The 21,798-nt window shown below is 34.4% G+C and overlaps 3 protein-coding genes across 4 annotated transcripts in view; 1 reads left to right on the top strand and 2 right to left on the bottom strand.

Annotated features, from left to right (window-relative positions):
- LOC128162609 (zinc finger protein 300-like) overlaps positions 1-21,798 on the bottom strand; it is a 292,098-nt gene that overhangs the window by 44,233 nt on the left and 226,067 nt on the right. The gene's annotated exons all lie outside the window — the stretch shown is intronic.
- LOC128163192 (THO complex subunit 3-like) overlaps positions 1-21,798 on the bottom strand; it is a 46,846-nt gene that overhangs the window by 9,047 nt on the left and 16,001 nt on the right. The gene's annotated exons all lie outside the window — the stretch shown is intronic.
- On the top strand, positions 9,806-12,231 carry LOC128162581 (E3 ubiquitin-protein ligase TRIM71-like). Its single transcript, XM_052825827.1, has one exon. It carries the CDS (start codon positions 9,819-9,821, stop codon positions 11,484-11,486), a length of 1,668 nt encoding a protein of 555 aa, XP_052681787.1. The 5' UTR covers positions 9,806-9,818; the 3' UTR covers positions 11,487-12,231.

The following is a 21,798-nucleotide window of genomic DNA, read 5'->3' as shown; positions in this document are numbered from 1 at the left end:
AACGTTTGAAACCACTACTATACGACCATGTTTTCCTTCCTCTTCAAAATGGAACTGTGAACGAGCTGTGGACTAATACCAACTCCGAGTCTCTTAACAACAGATTAAAACAATCGACCAACTGGAAACCACAAAAGCTTCCTGATCTCATTCATAAATTAAATGAAATCAGCTCATTTCAACTTATGACCTTCGCCGAGCCATCCAAGGTAATGGTAACTATATCTTGGATGACACAGTGAAACGCCATCATGTGTCTCCAGACGTATGGGTAAAAATGAGCAAGAGCGAAAAACAGAAACGAACCTGGAAACTCCTGACACAGAAGCCGGTGGATCCTGATAGAAGAAACCACATCATTTCTACAAAGTGCAGTTTTAAGGGAAAATCCTTTTACTACTTTAAATATAATGTAACGTAATGACGTCTCTTATATAATCATCTGTTTCAATCTAATCAATTAACGATCTTCTCTCATTGTGCAGGTCCCACCTACAGCCAAGATAGCCCAAAAGCCTCATCAGCGAAGAAGACCAGGAGCTGAGCGGACAAGGCGATAATGGGACAAAACTGTGATTAGTGATTGTGACTTCGAAATACCGATTATGACGATATCCCGGACTTGACGAAATTTTAAATTAATTGCCAATGACTAAAACATTGCTGGAATGTGACAGTATCTCGGACTTGACAAAAGATGTATTGTGTTGTGGTTAAATGAGATATGTGGAAATTTTTAGAAGAATGCATTCTAAATGTACATATGTATATATTTAGAGTATAGATATTTTAAGCTACTGTTACATATATTCGTAGTTGCTTTTGTTAGATTAGTGCTGGTTTTAGTAATTTTAAGTATGATTGTACGAGAAACTGAGTCTGGGCCCTGGTAGGGCGTCGGGTTTCACAAAACTCGATAAGAACAGTTTTCTCATTTCAATTATATTTTTTTTTACTTGTAGTCGCTTTTGTTAGATTAGTGCTGGTTTTAGTAATTTTAAGTACGATTGTACGAGAAACTGAGTCTGGGCCCTGGTAGGGCGTCGGGTTTCACAAAACTCGATAAGAACAGTTTTCTCATTTCAATTATATTTTCTTTTACTTGTTGTCGCTTTTGTTAGATTAGTGCTGGTTTTAGTAATTTAAAGTATGATTGTAAATTGTGATACTTGGCTTCATATCATTAGCGCATGTTCAGTTTGGTCTTAAGTAAGATAATTTGTGTATATACCTAACGTGATATATATTAGTTAAGTTAATTTAATTTGTTTATTCAACATGTGATTCAACTGTTATCTATTTGGGCAAAATGCGTTAGCAAACAATGAATATTTAATTTGATTGTTTTCCCGTTAAACACTTATTTTAATTTTGGCCTTAGCAGTTGTTTTATTTTTATATAATATATTTATATTATTTGAATATAATTACATACATTTTATCCTTTTACAAATCGAGATAAAATGCTCATCTTCATTTTTCAAAAACAATTTTTAAAGATATACTGATTAATTTAAATTATTGTTTTGGACCTTCGGCTTTTATTTTTCCAAATTTCCCTAAATTATGGCTCTTTATTGGGGTGGCCTCCTCGTGGCAAGAGCTGGGCAACGTTATTAAATAGACAAGTTAATCATGATTCATTTTTAACTTGTCTGAATAACGGCTAACAACCCCATGAAATGACTAAAACAAGTAATAATATTAGTAACTAGACTCTTGTTGCAAAAGCAACAAAAAGGTCTTCCGTTTTGATATACATGTATCAATTTAACTGTAAGACATTGCTTCTCTCAGTATTTCATAACCATTAGACAACAGGACTTAATTGACTATCAATTTGTCTTACTTTGTCAAACAGAAGCAGTAAATCTCTGAAACAACATGAATTGTTTGAACTCTTCCGGTGTGGACCGGAAGTGACGGTCGACAAAATAAAAACGGTTAAACACATCTTCTATCAAATGTCTATCATCCGTGTAAGTTTTGTGTCTTGGTCACTTACAGTTTATGAGACTTCGCTGTCATAATATTTGTTTTAAAAAGACTACCTGAGATATTTGAGATATCTCACCGGAAGTAATTTTTTTTGCTTATTAATCATCGGATAGATGACATATGAAAGCGTTTATACCTTTATATCATTTCAGTGTTAAACAAATAAAATGCGTAAAAACATAATTTTTGAAGTGCTTCCGGTGACGACCGGAAGTTACGACGAACAAAACAAAATAGTTTAAACACATCTACAGCTATAGGTTTATCATCCCTCAAAGTTTGGATGTTCAAGTCTTTATCGTTTCTGAGATCTCATTGTCCATAGCTTTTTATCGCGGGACAGGAAACGGACGACAGGAAGGGAATTTTGAAAAAATGAAAAAAATGCGTAGAGATATTTTCGTTCTCTATCAGTCCTATAAATTTCAAGAAAATCCATCCATGCATCTCTGAAAAATCGAGTTAAACTTTTAAAAAACTTGATTTGTTTGAACTCTTCCTGTGTGGACCGGAAGTGACGGTCGACCAAGTAAAAACGGTTAAACACATCTTCTATCAAATGTATATCATCCCTGTAAGTTTCGTGTTTTGATCACTTACAGTTTCTGAGATCTCGGGGTTCAAACATTTACTTTAAAAAAGGCTTCATGAGATATTTGAGATATCTCACCGGAAGTAGAATTTTTATGTTTATTAATCATCGGATAGATGACATATGTAAGCATTTCTACTTATATTTCAATTCTCCGAGAAATATATTAAATGCGTAAAAACATAATTTTTGAAGAGCTTCCGGTGACGACCGGAAGTTACGACGAACAAAACAAAATAGTTTAAACACATCTACAACTATAGGTCTATCATCCCTCAAAGTTTGGATGTTCAAGTCTTTATCGTTTCTGAGATCTCATTGTCCATAGCTTTTTGTCTCGGGACAGGAAACGGACGACAGGAAGGGAATTTTGAAAGAATGAAAAAAATGCCTAGAGATATTTTCGTTCTCTATCAGTCCTATAAATTTCAAGAAAATCCATCCATGCATCTCTGAAAAATCGAGTTAACTTTTTAAAAAACTTGATTTGTTTGAACTCTTCCTGTGTGGACCGGAAGTGACGGTCGACAAAATAAAAACGGTTAAACACATCTTCTATCAAATGTCTATCATCCCTGTAAGTTTCGTGTTTTGATCACTTACAGTTTCTGAGATCTCGGGGTTCAAACATTTACTTTAAAAAAGGCTTCATGAGATATTTGAGATATCTCACCGGAAGTAGAATTTTTATGTTTATTTATCATCGGATAGATGACATATGTAAGCATTTCTACTTATATTTCAATTCTCCGAGAAATATATTAAATGCGTAAAAACATGATTTTTGAAGAGCTTCCGGTGACGACCGGAAGTTACGACGAACAAAACAAAATAGTTTAAACACATCTACAACTATAGGTCTATCATCCCTCAAAGTTTGGATGTTCAAGTCTTTATCGTTTCTGAGATTTCATTGTCCATAGCTTTTTGTCGCGGGACAGGAAACGGACGACAGGAAGTGAATTTTGAAAAAATGGAAAAAAAAAGCGCATGGAGATATCATCGTTCTCTATCAGTCCTGAAAATTTCAAGAAAATCTATCCAGCCATCTCTGAGAAACTTTGGTAAACTTTAAAAAAACTTGATTTGTTTGAACTCTTCTTTTGTGGACCGGAAGTGACGGTTGACAAAATAAAAACGATTAAACACATCTTCAGTCAAATATCTATCATCCATGTAAGTTTCGTGTCTTGATCACTTACAGTGTCTGAGATCTCGCGGTTCAAACATTTGTTTGTAAAAAGGCCACATGAGATATTTGAGATATCTCACCGGAAGTAGATTTTTTATGTTTAGTTAGCATCGGAAAGATGACATATGTAAGGCTTATGTATACTTATATTTCAATTCTCCGTGAAATATATTTAATGCATAAAAGCATAATTTTTGAGGAGCTTCCGGTGACGACCGGAAGTTACGACGAACAAAACAAAATAGTTTAAACACATCTACAACTATAGGTCTATTATCCCTCAACGTTTGGATGTTCGAATCTTTTTCGTTTCTGAGATGTCATTGACCATAGCTTTTTGTCGCGGGACAGGAAACGGACGACAGGAAGTGAATTTTGACAAAATGAAAAAAAACGCCTGGAGATATTATAATTTTCTGTCAGTCCTGAAAATTTCATGAAAATCCATTCAGCCATCTCTGAGAAATCTTGTGGACAAAAAACGGACAAAAAATAATAATAATAATAATAATAATAAGAAACATTACAATCACTATAAGGTCTTCCGTTGGAAACGGAAGACCTTAATAAGGATTTTATTATAATTGTTTTCCACTTTAATCGCCATTTGGGTCGCCGTTTGGGTCCGTTTGGGTCGCATTTGGGTCGCTGAATCAGGGGTACTAAGGCCAAAAAAGAATTCTTCCAGCCCTGGGCGCCGCCATATTGGCAGCCATTTTGTTTTTAAAAAGTTAGTTTGATCATTGATTGACTGGTACTTATCGATGTTTATTGCCCCTAAACTCGATTAAATAAGTTCCAGTGTTTCAATAGAAGGTAATTTGAATTAAAAGAAATTAAAAAGGAAACCAGATAAGTTTCAATAGTGCTTCAATCAAGAAACACGACTTGTTCTATGTATGTCTTATCAATTATCAGATGGAAAATAAATGTAAACATAAACGTCAAGGAACTGATCTTTTAGATTCTGAATAAAGTATTCAATTTTATTACATTGACATTCATATGAATTAAATTGATGAACAATGAAAGAAAAAATAAAAAAAAATTCGGAATCACGTAACTCTCTTCGGCTATTTCCGAAGACAAAACTTGAACGTTTTACCTCTGAAATATGACGTCATAATGAGGACTGAGCACGCGACGTTTAGTTTAACTTTGACGAATGATTTGAGTAGGCAACCATACTGGCGGATCCTACTTTGTGCGTTTTAAATATATTTTATTATACAAATCAAACTACACTGTGTTAAATCTGCGCTCGGTCCAACGGTCACACCGTTTACATATTAGAAATGTCCAAAAGTCCCTGTACATTTGTATTAACCATGTTAAAAGCTGTTTTATCTCAAAGTAAGGATTGACAGCTCAATTTTCAAGTTTCTGCAGCTCAATTATTCCTGGATCACAGAATCAACCGTTGTTTTACCTTTAGTATTGACAGTGGCCACAGAACGATTGATCTGGGCGTCCCAGATTCGTATTGTTTTGTCTCCACTAGCTGTCACCAACTGATCCGGATTCTTTGGATGCCAACACAGCTAGTCAACACTGTCGCTATGTCCACGAAATGTGCAATTTTTGACCTAAAGAGTTTGTAGACAAATCTAAAAATAATTATCAGACTAATCAATGTTTGAAAAAATATTAAGATGTATGGGACACCTGTTGATATTAATGTGGATTTAAGTACATTATAATTCTAAATAAAATGCTATCACCAGCTTAGAAATTAAAATTTTACAATATTTAACCAAAAATAACTTTTAAAAATATTTGGAAATGTAGAAAATGTAAAATACCCAGCAAAATTTAAACTCATGACTTACAGATTTGTAGTAAACCCTCTAACCCACTGAGCTACGATGTTCGGTGACAATGTTGGGAAAGAAATTGCTTATTATATAATTACACTTCATTTTATTGTTTATTTCGATAAACAATATGTCACACCATGGAAGTGTCCCATACAACCTTAATTTTAATAGTTTAGACGGATAAACAGATCATACAGTTGTTTCCCAACATTAAATTTGAGCATGATATCTACATAATTGACATCATGCTAAAACAACCTGACACCATGCTATAACGACAGAGCTTCAGAAATTACATTTTTCAAGGATGAAGATAAAAAGGCAGTATATTTGTAAAACAGTTATATTAGAGTTTTTGTGACCTTACTATCTCAAAATTGACAAAAATTATTCAGTTGATTTTTGGGTTATACTATGCAACAAGCATGTCGAAAAAAAACCCATCCTCATTTAAAAAGAATAGGCCTATATGTGTCGCTACAGTATTAAATTTTACTATATATTCTTATCAAAATTGCGCAACTTTAGATACAGATTAAAAATTCAATAAGAACTTCTGGGAAAAATCCTCTTGACATCTTTTTAAACAACACTTCATTTACAATTTTCTAGCAAAGCAAGGCGTGAGACTTTGTTTACCTCGAAGTCACACAAATGCTTGAAAATCAAGCCCGAGCCTTTTCACCCCCCTCCGGAAACAACACAAATCAAAAATTCAAATGACCTCCATTATTACAAAACTGGGATGGTTAGACCTCTAACATATTGTTTTTCATCTCATAAAAAAATCAGCCCCTGTCGCGTGCGGAAATTCCCAAAATTCAAAGGAGAAATCCAGACTTATTTTGCCTAAGCCATGTTTTGAATTTCTGTTTATAACAGTGCAACACTCCAGCAGCCTACCATTCGGTCTCTGTCATTGTCTAGCTGGAAAACGCTGACAGTTTTGTCAAAGGACCCCGAGGCCAGGCGCCGTCCGTCACAGCTCCACGCCACGTAGTGCATGTGTGCTCTCGTATTCTCTTGTTTTGCTGAAAATGTTTTCGCATGTTTTCAATGTAAGTCGCCATCTTTGGACTGTGTAGAAAAAAAACCTACCGAGTGGATTGAAAAGTTCCGGAAACCAGAGGCCAATGGGCGATAACTGCAATAATGTAGCCCTCTCCCGATTTATTTTTACTTATTTATAATCACTGTTTCGGAATCAGGGACGTATATATTTATTATATGAGTCCCTGTCGGAATCTAAATTTCTGCTCTCTACCATACCTCAAGTAATGTCATCGAGTTTGGAATTATTAAAATTTAATTTTAGTATTACTTGAACAGTTTATTAGACAAAATTGCAACTTTATTTGATTTTAAAAATAATCTGTATTCTATAATTAAATTATCATGATATTATAAAATGTTTTTAATATGGGTAAAATTTGCATAATGTTGATATTTTTAACAATGTCTAACAAGTCAACATCTGGTGAATTTGGCACTTTGTTATTGTTTATCTTAAGATAAGAAAATATAGAGAGAAACACAAAACCATTATGGGCTTAATATGACAAATAAAAAATTCACTAATCCTATTGTCTACGCATGAATAAAAACAGATTTAAGGAGGCCGATTTGGGTTTTTTTGCGGAAAAACTACAATAACATAACTCTTTATTTTTTAACCATATGTAATTTAAACCAACTCTAGTTTATTTGCGAAGGTTCATGAAAATCGACCGTCTGGTTCTTTTTAGGGACCATCTCAAAATAGAGGTACATTTACTATAGGAATATATAGGAAACTGTCATTTTCCGCACATCAAAGCAGTTTTAAAAAATGCTACAATAGCTTTTTTACTCAAATTGTTATATATGATTAGTAATATCATTTCCTACCTTATATGTAAAAAACAGAAAAATCTACCGTCTGGTTTTTAGTGGGGGCCATCTCAAAATATTAAAATGCACCAATTTTTGCTATATATTTGGATCATCACGAATGATGATTGGTATAATGGATTCATTCCAAAGATCAGGAAAATGTCCTCAAGGATAGCATCAGTCTGTATTTAAAATTTCAACAGCGTACAATTTTTACTTTTACTTTTATGTTATTTCTTATAACGTAATCTTACAAAGTTTCATTTTATCATAACGTCATAAAAGTGCAATGGCGATGCTCCCCTACCACACATCGTAAAAATCGTGTTAAAAATAAAAATTTCCTTAAAAAATCTAAATATTTTTATTTGTATTTTGTTTATTGTGTTTAATTTTATAAATGATATCGAAAAAAAAATCATAAGAAGTATAAATCAACTGTATTATTTTAGAATGCGCAAAAACATGCGCAATGCAAACTAAAGTCGGCCTCCTTAAAAAAAACTAACTACAAAAAGTGTTTATGTTTTCATGTAATATAATAAATAAATTAACTATAAAATCAAGGAGGAAATAAGTTAGATTTTTAACCACATTATTTTTTTCCTTAAATTATCTGTATTGTATTTATAATAAACATGTTAATAATTATTTATACTCAAAGGTACTTAATCATGTGTTATGCAGGGTGTACCTTGTTTTATTGCTAAAAACAACAAAATGACAGCGTTGTATTCATATTATACCAGGAAGAGGTACCAGATCTAGAGGCTATTAGATGGTGTATTTTCTGTACCGATGGAAGGGATGCATGAGGTACTCATTATGAGGAGGTTAATGAAAAGACCTTGTCAACAAATGCGCTTCCCTGTATCACTTGTTAAATGAATTATTTTGTACCTGTAAATAAATGTAGTTGTAAGCAATAAGTTACTTTGAAAAACTCACCTTTCGTCACAAACAGACACTTTAATGATAACAGTATAAATCATACATTGTGTAAAAATAATATCGTCAACATTTTCAAAAATGTGTGTCTAGAAACAAAATATTAGTTTTACGAGAAGAAAGGGAGTGGGGGATGGGGTTGGGAGTTTTAGGTGCCCATGACTCTCCTCCCCTTCTCTTGATCCTCAGGTAACATACATATTATAGTAATTTTGTTTGATTGGACAAAAATTTTCCATTTTGTTGCAATTTAGCAAAGAATGCACAAATGATGGCAAACCTATCAAACAGCATTAATGGATATTAAGAGATATAGAAACATATGTCTACCAAGTGACTCAGATGACCTCTAAGTAAATAGGCAGCGGAACCGGGGTTTTGGGGGTTCGAGGGGGGTAGGGGGGCTGGGGGGTTAGTCCCCCCTTCCCACTTTTTTAGAGGTACATGTATTTTTAGAGATACATGTATGTTTACACTGACTTCTGTGCTGTATGCAGGAATCAGATAGACTTGTTATTTTGTTGTATTGGAAGTCTCTACCCAAATAATTGACGGTGATAATTAGGACGCATCTGCTAGATTAGAAACATACATAACCATGCAATCTTTACAGAATTTTTTCTACATTAAGACCATTACACATCTAACAATCATTTATATCAATCTCTATATTTGTATGCTGATGATGGGATTTGAACCCACTCTTCGTTCCCAAAGGAGTGTGTGCACCATTACTCCACACCAGCTTTTAAAGACAAATGTCGTTTTAAGAAGAGGATCTCTAGTCATACGAAACAAAATATATTTCTTTAAAATCAAAAATAGCCTACAGTTTAAAGCTGAATTGAATATGTTCAGCATACTGGCACCTGACATTATACATTTTTCTCATAATAAAAATATAAGCCCTTTACCTTATCTTGATAAAAATGTCAGGTCTATTTAAACCTCCCAACAATGGGTAACCCCGATCTTAAACCAACACATATACAAGCACAAATTACAACCTGGCATTAAATTCATTCACGTGATTTTGCACAGGAACATGTAGCAACCGACCAGGAAGAATAAACACCTGACACCCGCCATGTTGGATCATGAAGACCTGAAGATTACCAATGGAGTAACGTAAGGTAAGTTTTATAATCCACTTACTTATTGTGTTTTCTTTATACCGGTAGTCAAAAATTATTTGGACACATATTTTTATGCTTGAATTCATTTTTTTTTTGTAATCATTTATAAAAAATAACAAAGCACTTGTATGAATCTACACTATGACTGCAAATGAAATGGAATATATCTTACATATAAGTACCGATACATGTTAATCAAAGCAAGATAATACTGAATTTACTTTCCAGGTTAAGTTCCCCATAGTTACAAGGGTTCCCTAACTATGGACCCCTGGAACAGCGCCCAGGATGTTGTACGCTGCACCCTGTGTCAGGACTCTGTGGCCCCCATGTACTGTGAAGTTTGTCATATACATCTGTGTAAAGACTGTGTAGAGAAACATTTCTCTGATTCCTCTAAAGTTCATAATGTGGTGCCACTTAAACAATATCTAACCACTTTGAACAGTCCTAAATGTATGAAACACCCCACCAAACTGTGTGAACTCCATTGTGAACAATGTAACATTCCTATTTGTGCAAAGTGTATTTCCTCAGAAAAGCATTCAGGACATAAAGTAGTTGACATTTTCCAAAGCTTTGAAAGTAAAACAGAAATTTTACAAAAAGATTTGCAAGAATTAGAAAAATCCATTTACCTTAAATACAAAGAGATTGCATCCAACATCCCAGTGCAGAAAGCTGATTTATGTAAAAACTCCAAGAAATTGACAACAGCAATTGACAAACAAGGAGAAGTCTGGCACAGAGAAATAGACACCATTATCACAAACCTGAAATCTAACGTGGAGGAAATGGAATCCAAACATCTGGACATCCTAAATAAGCAGGAAGATGAAATCACACGCACCATTTCTGAAATCACACAGACCATTGCTGAACTGAAGAAGTTACTGAACTCCAAAGATGTCTACCTTCTCTTCGAGTACAAATCCAGGAATGCTGAATTCAGAAGATTGCCTCCTAAACTCAAAATATCCTTACCAAACTTTAGGCCTCAGAAAATCCACACAGATCAGCTGATTGAACAGTTTGGTTCTCTGTCAGCATTATCTTTTACAACAGATGAAGACTACAGCATGCCGCCCCTGGGAGCCGAGTCCTCTCCCTCAGACCGGTCATTGATGGATGAACCCCGGGTAATCACAGCTATAGCCACAGGGCATGAGTATAGAGTATATGGTGTAACGTGTCTGAATGATACAAAGATCTGGATGCGTGGTATGTACAGAATGATGAAACTCTTCAACATGGAGGGTAAACTAGTTGAATCTATCATAACCAAGTCAGGGAATGCTCCAAAAGACATAGTAGTGACAACGAACGGGGATCTAGTTTATACTGATATGGGTTATAGAACTGTTAACATAGTGAAAAATACACAGATACAGACAGTGATCAGACTACTGGAGTGGAGACCTCTTGGTGTCTGTAGTGCCTCCTCTGGTGACATCCTGGTTGTCATGGTCAGTGATGATGATAAACCAACAAAAGTTGTGCGCTACTCGGGCTCCACAGAAAAACAAAGTCTTCAGTTCAATGACAAACGACAACCTCTTTATTCATCTGGTGACACTAAATACATCAGTGAGAACAGGAACCTGGATATCTGTGTGTCAGACTGTGACGCCCGTGCAGTAGTAGTGGTCAATCAAGCCGGGAAACTCCGGTTTACCTACAACGGTTCTCCCTCTGATAAAAAGGGATCATTTAATCCACGCGGCATCGCAACAGACAGCCAGGGTCGGGTCCTGACAGCAGACCTTAACAACGACTGTATCCACATCCTGGATCAGGACGGACAGTTCCTCCGCTACATTGACAACTGTCATTTACAGTATCCATGGGGTTTATGCGTGGACACCAGAGACAACCTCTTTGTGGCTGAGGAGCACACAGGTAAAGTGAAGAAAATACAATATTACATGTAAATCAACTAACTGTATCAATTATATGTAAACAAAGCGTGTGAAGTATACATTACATACTGTGTGTAAACATAATATAAACAAACTATACACATTACATGTCATCATTTGGTTTGTATAAGATATAAACACGCTGTGTGTGGATAATTTAATGTATCACACATAAACTGACCGTGTCTACAAGATGTAAACAGACTGTTTATCTGTATCTGTTTACATGAGTTTAATCATTCCTTTCCTTTAACCTTATTTGTTTTTATATCATATGTTTGTATGTAAACAAATTGTTCATTTAAATTGATGTTACATCTCAAGAAAACAGATCATGTTTATAATTTATATGTAAACAAACTGTTTGTGTTTATGTATCATATGTATATCAATTGACCATACATGTACATGTATATTATAGATAGACAAACTCCTTTTTCTATTAGATGTATATAAATTGACTGTTTTTACTGTGCCTATAAACTGTTTTCATTACATTAGAATGAATGGACTGTATTTGTTACATGTGGTAATCAGCAAACTCTGTGTGTCATGTTTTAATTACACAAAATGGGTTAACAGACAGGTAGCACTCAGTTCTTTACCAGGAATGGAGCGAGGCCACAAAGGGACTGAGGCCATTTTACTTATATAGAGGAGTGATACCAGTATATCAACCTAATCAAAATTCATATCCAATGAGACAACTGTCTTGACTTACCTTTAAACCTTTAGAATTAGAGTAGATTTTTGATTTACTGCTAATCTTGTATCTTTTGTTCTAACTTAATAGAATCTTTTTGTGTGGAATATTTTTTCCCTTGCTGTTTTTATCTGACAGATTTTGCAGCACTCCTTACAAGATTCTAAAAATGTATTTAGATAATGAGTATATTGACATAACTATACATGATACTGCTTATGAATGATTGATGATAATTTGTTTTTTAATAAAACTTTAAACAAAGAAATCAATGTATTGTTTATCAGCAACTCGCCTTTTAAATCAACATTAACCACACGATGGCGTCAGAAGTGTGGCGCCTGCAAGGTCAGCAATTGTCCAATTGTCATGCTTACAAGTAATTTAATTCAAAAGAGGGAGAGGAATTATATTATATCAAATAAAAGTACAAAGTTTGTACATATAAGTACCGGTACCAATTTGTTTTCGTTGAAACAAATTAGTTATACTGCCTGTCTGTGGTCAGTGCAGAAATGGGGTATGAGGCTCTCTCTAAGCAAGTGCAGTAATGAGTGTGGGCTGACAGTGATATCCTAAATTCGATATGACCTGCATGGAAAGGCAGAGGCTTCTAACAAGAATGGGACTCAAGAGTGCTGTGTGTACAGTACCTTCACATTCGACCATTACAACCCTTCAAGGAAGTGGAAACAAATGTAGATCATCTTTGCATACTAAGAAAAAATTACCACCAGCATCATCCAGACGACTGATGTCTGTATTACGAGCCCGACTTGATATGTAACCCCCCCCCCCGCAAGGTTGTCGGAACAGGGAAGGCGGTCCATCACCCTTAACCCCCTTAAGGGTGTTGTTTACTCAGGGTTTGAGTTTTCAAATTCGGATTGTTATAAAGTTAAATGTAATGAGTAAAATTTGTTCTAAACAAAAAAAGTATTAATAAAATGAATAATTATTGACAAAACAATTGATATTTTTACTTTATTACGTAATTAGGCTCAAACAAAAATAGACTTTTAGCCAAACAGAGAAAATTCGGACTAAATTTTGCAGATTTTATTTTTTGCTAAATCATTTTTGGCAGTACTCTAATATTGAAAGTTAAGATTTTATATTTTAGTCTATATAATTTTTCATATTTTCTGCTGGTTTTACCTCACTTATTCATTAAAATAATTGTATGGCACAAATTGCGAAAAGATTAAAAAATGCTTAAAAACGATAAAAGACACCATATCTCAAAATTTTGATCATTGACCTCATATAAATTTTATGCCAACAGAATAAGGTCAATATAAGTAGTTCAATGCTATAAATGTTTTTGTATTATCATCATTCAATTTTTTGTAAACTTAGATCAAAAATGGGTAGGAATTTGAAAACTGATAGAGGAAATTCGGACTGGAATATTTTTTCAAATTGTAGCTGACATCTTAATGTTCTGTACCTATTTAGTGCCACTGTCATTCATAAAATGTATAACACTTATAAAAGAGCTTTATTATTTAAAACATATTTACAATTAAGAAAATTTCAATTGTAGTGTAAAATTTTATAGGATTTTTCTTGATTTTTCAAAAAATATTCAATGGCCATTTACTCAAAAAGTAGGTCATTGACCTACTTTTTTGAAAGTGAAAAATAACACTACAATCAAAGGTCTATAACATACAATAGATGGGGTTTCATTATCATCAGTGGAATTTTTTTTCATTCTGAGTAAACGTCATCCTTAAGCTATAGAACAAATAATTCTACCGTGACTAGGCTACGCAAAGGAGAATATTAACAATGTATGAGCATATTAATTATTGTAAAAAATGCTGAAACTATTTAAAGGTATTTATCTACTTTAATTATAACTTTAACATAATATGTTAATTATATTACAATTTTATATAAGGTACATATCATAGGATATCTTCATATCAAGTCAAATCCGGTTCACTCCCCGCCCCAACTTATTTTCTATAATATTTGCCGAGCCATGCAATATGAAATGCCTTCCGACGCCCCTGGAATGATAATCCTCATGTGTGGGTTCAGATAACTTCCCAGGGACTTCCCATGGCGGAGGGGGGGGGGGTCTTTGTTTGGAGAAGGATCCTAGACCTGGTTTCGTCGATATTTTACTTTGTGAATTTAATAAGGTTGACTTTTTCAGGAGGGGGGGGGACTCTCATCTAGATCCGCGCATGCCCATGGCTACTAAAAGTTACATTTATAAAGAACAATTAAAGTGATTTTAGACGTAGTTTGTTTTTGGTAATTTGTAAGGTACAATGGAAATATTTAATTTTGGGTGATTAAAAAAAACAAAAAGTCCCGAACGTCAATGTTACACAGAGGAGGGTTGGGGTTTTCTGCCCAGGTGATTAACTCGGTTGCAACTGAGTTTCATGAAAACAAAACAGAACCTCTGTGGCTACGCATTTTGAAAAAAAAATTAAGTCCGTTGAAAACCCTTTTTAAAAAATACTAATGAATATGATTTACCGCCTTTGTTGACAACGGGGGGTGGTGTTTGGGGGGGGGGGTTAAAGATATACAGTTCAATTACCAGTACATCATTGAAATTGATTAGGTCCCCCATCATTTATCTTTCTTTCCAAATTATGAAATATAAGGCAAGCTATACGCGTATAGCGTAAACGTTACAAGACGGGAAAAGACCTAGAAATAAGATTTGCCGTAGACAAGGTACAATGTTTTGAAAAAAACCAAACCCCTCCCTACCCCCCCCCCCAAAAAAAAAATAGTTTCTGACGTAATTGATTGTAACTTCATTTGTATAAGAACTACTAAGTATAATCAAAAAAACTATCGATATTTTATCAATTTAAAGTTGTCCCCTTCAACATCCGGTGTTTATTTTGCTGAGTAAACATGTGGAAAAAAAATATATAAACTTGAGCAGCATCGCTAAAAAAACAGGTTTGATTTATATATATAAAACCCACAAGTACATTTCTGGTCTATTTCCTTTGCAAATCGATTAAAGTTATTAGGACTTTTAGGTTTGTTACTGATTTACTATGGAAATATAAAAAATATAATGAAAAATCAATTCTTAAAATTTTGCTTTTATGACAATAGAATTAACTTTCTTGTTGCATAATTGTAAAAGAAGTTGTTTTAAAAATACGTATGAAATATATTTTCAAACTAAAAACATATAGAAATCAATGGAACTACTTATGTAAATTACATGTAATATGAAAAGTATAATTTATAGTCTTATAAACAAAAAGAATCCAATTATGAAAACTGGTTCTTTCATAACACTTGACAATTTATACAGATCTAAATTGCAAATTTTCAATTATTTCGATTGTTTCAATTTGTTAGACCATATCTTCATCCTTGTTTTAATTTTTGTTCTTAAAAATAATATTTTATATGGTTTTCACTTTGAAATAACTTTCTCGGCCATATCTTGAATATACAATAAGTACTGTATCTCAAGACTGGCATTGCTTAAGAATTTTTAAAAGCGTTTCACAGATAAGATAGCGCCTTTGATACGGCGCGCAATGCCGACACCGGCGCCATTTGTCGCGGTACTTCAAACCGCTCGTTGGGGGAAGCCTTATCAAAGGAACCCCGACAAAATCTTTAAAAACCGTATCGACACACAAAAAAAACATATTATTCCCCAAAGAATTGACAACAATAGCAGAATGTCTTCCGCCAACGTGATGCAGTTAGCTAAGAGATTGGACCACTCCGAGATTTACTTTAAGAAAGCCTGCCTCCAGATTGTGATGCTCAACGAGAACCGTTCCTCCGCCAGCAGACGATACCGAATGGCGCACACTTCCGGTCGACATTCTTTCCGGTACTCTCTACGTCTGGGCCTGGCGGCAAACGTTTACTACGAATACGCCATGATCAAAGCTCAGGAGATGCAACAAGTCAGGCGTGACTCAGAAGAAGAGGAGGAAGATGGACATGTCATGGTCCAATGATTTCACAGCTACCGTCCTATCAACATTTGCCATAAATAAGAAACGGCTCTTTTTAGAGAAAGAAGTACAGTAGCGATCAATGAAATGGAAAATACCTAAGATATCTTCATTGACAAATTATCCCTTTTCACTCAAGAAATTCGGAAGTACTCGGGACACCTTGCACAATTTTTCAACGTTATCATCCGGGCTTATTAATGGCTGATGCAATGCAAAATCCCCGTAGACTTTCTATTTTGGGATGTGTAATGAAACCTGAAGCGATAGAGGGGGTGTTTCAAAACAGATAATCTGAACATTTTTCATATTAATGGATGAACAAAGTTTGAGCACAAAGGTATTTTTTATTATCGAAATATCAAGCGACAAGTGGTGGAAGCAAAAACTCGGGACAGAGTATAATAATACACTTGTTTATTATTAGATATTGGGGGTTTTTTTTATTCGGAGAAAATTTTATAACGGCAGGTGCTTGCATGTTGTGTATCATGATATAAAGAAGATGAATAAGGCTTGTAAAATGCCCATTCGAGGAATGATTACTAGTAGATACTACAAAATTAAAACATCATTTTATCTGATACTTTAAAAAAAATAATTAAAAACAATTATGTATATTTAACGTAACATCGGTTTGTAACACTTTAATATTTTAAGTACTTGCAATAGGTTGCTTTAAATTGGCGTATGCGTGTCAGAACCTCCAAATAGTGTCATTTTTATAACTTCAATGCCTTTTCTTTTATAGAGTGGGTCAATGCGAAAGCTCCATATTTTTGTCATAGTCTATATGCGGTTTAATGGAATTTCAACCAATTTTAATCAACAAAAATGTGGAGAGATGACCAACTATGCTTTAAAAATATTTGTAACCCAATAATTGAACATTTTAGAAAATTAATACAAGTCCGTAAATTTGTGACTTACGTCTCATCATTTAAAACAACGCACTTTGTTGTGAATAAAATGGCTCAGTGGTTAGAGCTTTATAGAACTTGTTTTTTTTTTAGGTTGTGGGTTCGATACCGCCAAAACTTAGGGATTTATTATTTTTTTCTTATCGTTTTTTGAAAAATTTCAAATTAAATATAGTTAGAAATTACCCTTTTGGAAACTTGTATTATAACATATAACATATATTTAATTTTAAAAAAATTAAAATTTGAAATTGTATTTTACTATTAAACCAAATGGGCAGTTTCGCAATCTTACTTCTAAATATTCTTTGAGGTTACATTTGCACGCCCGAATGAAAAAAATAAATTGTATTAATAAAAATATTTTCAACGCATTTTGATTATATAACTACATGTATATGATTATTAAGTTGCTAAAATTCCAAGAAAGGACCCCAAATTAAAAACTTGAAATGCAACGCATTAATGCCATTTGAAAAAATAAACCACAGCATTAAAATGCCAAGATTATTAGAACCCAAACTGTGCTGAAAAAAAAATACACAAATAGTTGCCTTATGATAGTCTGTGTTATCAATGTTCTAATTTACCAGCAGGTTTGAAATAAACGTGTGTTTTTTACATTGAAAAGTATTTCAAGTTAAGTTCAAACACCATGCATATACATGTTTATTATTTACTATAATGTGTTACATAGGCGTAGGAACGAGTGGGGGGGGGGGGGGGAGGGGGGGGGGGGGGGCTCGCCCCCCTTTTTTGTCAAAGTTAAACCATAGCATCGAGAATGGCTCAGCTCCGACATTTGCGAATTGAAATGAAAATAAGGAAATATTAAGATTGATATTGGAAACCCCCCCCCCCCCCAATTACGGATTTGGAATTTTATGATTTTGGTAATATTAAGTTTTTTGTAGGTGTATAAGATTTTTTTTTTGGAGTAATAGGTATAGTACGCTTACACCACCACCACCCACCACCACCACCACGGATTAGGAATTTTATGATTTTGGGAATATTAAGTTTTTTGTGGGTGTATAAGATTTTTTTTTGGAGTAATAGGTATAGTACGCTTACACCCCCCCCCCCCCACCACCACCACGGGTTAGGAATTTTATGATTTTGGGAATATTAAGTTTTTTGTGGGTGTATAAGATTTTTTTTTGGAGTAATAGGTATAGTACGCTTACACCCCCCCCCCCCACCACCACCACGGATTAGGAATTTTATGATTTTGGGAATATTAAGTTTTTGTGGGTGTATAAGATTTTTTTTGGAGTAATAGGTATAGTACGCTTACACCCCCCCACCACCACCACCATCACCACCACCACCACCATCACCCCCACCACCACCACCACCACGGATTAGGAATTTTATGATTTAGGGAATCAGCCTCTTTTTTTTGACTTGTCAAGATTTCTGATGATTAGTCAAGCCCCCCCCCCCCCCTTCAATTATCTTCTGACGCCACTGTGTTAAAACAAAACTATATTGCAATATATTTTTACATCCACCACGTATAATTCCCTATATTTCTTACGGAAATTGATCGTAATTCATTGCTCTGTAAAAACAGACAGGACTACACGTCCCGTTTATCGATCGGTTGAAACCTTAAACGAAATAGTCATGATGATGTCAGATCCAAACTTCATTTCAAGAAGAATCGGCTCTTGAGCCTCTTTCGTTTATCTCACGTACAGATGTACATGTACATTAACAATAATTAGGTTGACTTTTCTTAATTTATACGATCATATATAGTCAAGTTGCGGGGTTGGTAGGGGTGAACCATCTTTATTTATTTATTAAACTTTCATTTTTTTTTAAAATACTGAATCTGATTGGTTAAGACGAAGTTAATAATCCGTTCTATTATCCTCAGCAACTTACTTGGCAAGGGTAACATAACGAATTGTTACATGCACGTAAATTAAGCGCGTAAGGTTCGCCGTAAAATTCAAGTCATACCTATCAAAAATATTTTTTTCTTAAAATCAAGACATTCAGTATAATAAAACGAATAGTGCCCGTTTGGGAGAGTAACAGTTGAAATTGAAACGCCTAAAACCCATTGTCAACCTCCGCACTATCTATATAGTGCATGTTGTATGTTCTATCTGATAAAGTTGACTCATAAATGTTATGCAATAACAATCCCCCCCCCCCCACTTTTTATGAACAAAATCACTTTGGAAATATATATTATGTTAATTTATAATTATACATGTAGTTTTGTTTTATTCTGTTCAATACTTTTAAAATACATGCACATGATTACACCTACCGCTATTATTTTGTAAACAATATTCCAAAATCTTTTATCCTTAAATTCTTAAAACAACAGTTAGCTGGTTGTGGTGACAGTCATAGAAGCCATTGTCCAAGTTGAAGTATTTATAACGGCACATTGTCAAAACATGAAATGCGTATTATGGTTTCCATTTGAAAGTGCCGAGAGAGAGAGAGAAAGAGAGAGAGAGAGAGAGAGATCTTACTATCAATTAAAAGTTATTAATTTTGATAAATTCTAGATGCTAATCAAAGTAACACGTACAGGTGTTTATTTGTTATTTTGATAAAACCAAGATATTGTGAGATACATGTAACTTTCAACGTATGAGCCAACTATCACTTATCTACACAAGCAAGTTATATATTTTAGCCCAATTATAAATGAACGGATATATTATTCGATCATAAATGTGTTATAAAAGCAATGCTCATTTTAATAGTCTAATTTGAATCCATAGAACTCGATAAAACATTATCGCCATAGCTCTAGAAACTGAGACTGGGCAAATGTACGTAAAACAAGGGCCTTTCAAATTAGATTTGCTATTCTTTTAAGGGCCAGTATTTGTATTTCCTTTTTGGTACATTTGAATTAATAAATCTTTAGCTAGCAACAAAATATGACAAAAAAGACAAAGACTATTATCAATTAGCAGTGGCGTCGGAAGCAAATTGGAAGTGGGGGGGGGGGGGGGGCTTAGACTTATCTTTAAAAATCTTGACAAGCAATAACAAAAAACCTAATTCCCAAAATCATGAAAATCCTAATCCATAGGGGTGGGGAGGCTAGTCTGGTACACCTATGACTCCAACTTCTCAATATTTCATTCTTTTCAAGGTAAAGATCCTTTATGAACAATTATGTTTGCTGCGAGAAAAAGCTGAACCCTCTATGATGCTATGTGTCTAATAGTTAGGTCTAACTTTGCGAAAAAAAAGTGGGGGGGGGGGAGGCTACCCCCCCCCCGGTTCCGACGCCTATGATTAGTGTTTATTTTCAACTTAAAATAAGAATTTAGACCCAAGAAGGAATGGAAATAAATACTATGTCCATATAGGTACTATACCCCCCCCCCCTCCCCCCACTCAGAACAAATGGTCGTCATCTTAGTTATATACACCGTTTAATAACAGGATAGTAAGTTCTAACTCTTTATCATAAATCATTTATATAATCAGACAAAATTGGAGAGGGAGGATTCCTGAAACTTACATGCATACTCGGGATCTTTTGTCAACAGCTTAAAAATTGTATTTACTTGAAACTATTCTAGTGAAAATACTTTTGAGATAATTTGTGAATTAGGAAGAAAACATTAACCTGAAAAGACGGGCCAACAAAAAGACCGTCAACATTAATGTGAAAACATATTGGAGCTAGAAGAACAATTTTAACAAGACCTTGGAATTTCAGTAGGGCGTAGCAATCTATTCCTCGCGTCATAAGATGTTAAAAATGACGCGGTTTCAAACGAATTTATGCATCGATTGCTTAGTCTTAGCTCAAGGGCCAGAACAATCTTGTTTGTTTCTAAGAACCATGGCTGATTGGCCAGCAATGAAATAGACAGGCCTACGTCACATTGCTGTTTGACAGAATTACCCAAAGCTCTCGTTAAAATGGTTCCAATATCAGAAAAACGGCATGCACTTAAATTTTTGGATGTTGTCGGTCCTAGAACACACCAAGCGGTGCAGAAAAATTGAATACCGCATTAGATGTCAAATTGGTTATGTAAGTTTGAATATTTCATTTAATTTTACAATAATAAATATACTCAATACACTTGATGACGTTTAGATTTATACTCATGGCGCATGAATAGGCTATGTGTATTCAGTACTATTCACAAGAAATATTGAACGTTGCAGATTTCCAATTCAATCGTAAGGGGAAATACACACTCAATGTAAATAATACGTCATGTAAAGAATCTTCGAATATTTGCAAACACAACAGAATTGTCATACCCGCTAACATGCAGGTATCTCCTGTAATACACGACAGTCCTTTAGTTTGTGTCCGCTGGCTGACAACGCACTAAAACGTTATAAACACATACAGTAAAACACGGTTTTAGCGAACACGCTTATAATGAATTGACGCTTACAGCTAGGTGAATTTCATTCCCGAAGTCTCTATTTCATGTTGTAAAATTGACGGATATAACGAATTACGCTTATAACGAAGTTAAATTGGCCGTCCCTGGGACTTCGTTATAAGCGTGTTTTAATGTATATAACAGACGCGGTAGAAACATCAAGGGAGTACCATAACTTATTTTAAAATAAATTCAACTTACTTTTATATGTACATTTTGAAAAACGTACGCGCCGACCCCCCCCCCCCCCTTTCTGGAAACAGAAAGCATTTAGATGTACTCAATGTCTTCAGTAAAACAAAACTGTTTGAAAACAAGCCGTTATACGCTAAAATG

This window comes from Crassostrea angulata, chromosome 9 (genome assembly GCF_025612915.1).
Source record: "Crassostrea angulata isolate pt1a10 chromosome 9, ASM2561291v2, whole genome shotgun sequence".
Taxonomy (NCBI): domain Eukaryota; kingdom Metazoa; phylum Mollusca; class Bivalvia; order Ostreida; family Ostreidae; genus Magallana; species Magallana angulata.
The sequence above is the reverse complement of the archived record's forward strand: the minus strand, read 5'-3'. Positions and strand labels throughout refer to the sequence as shown.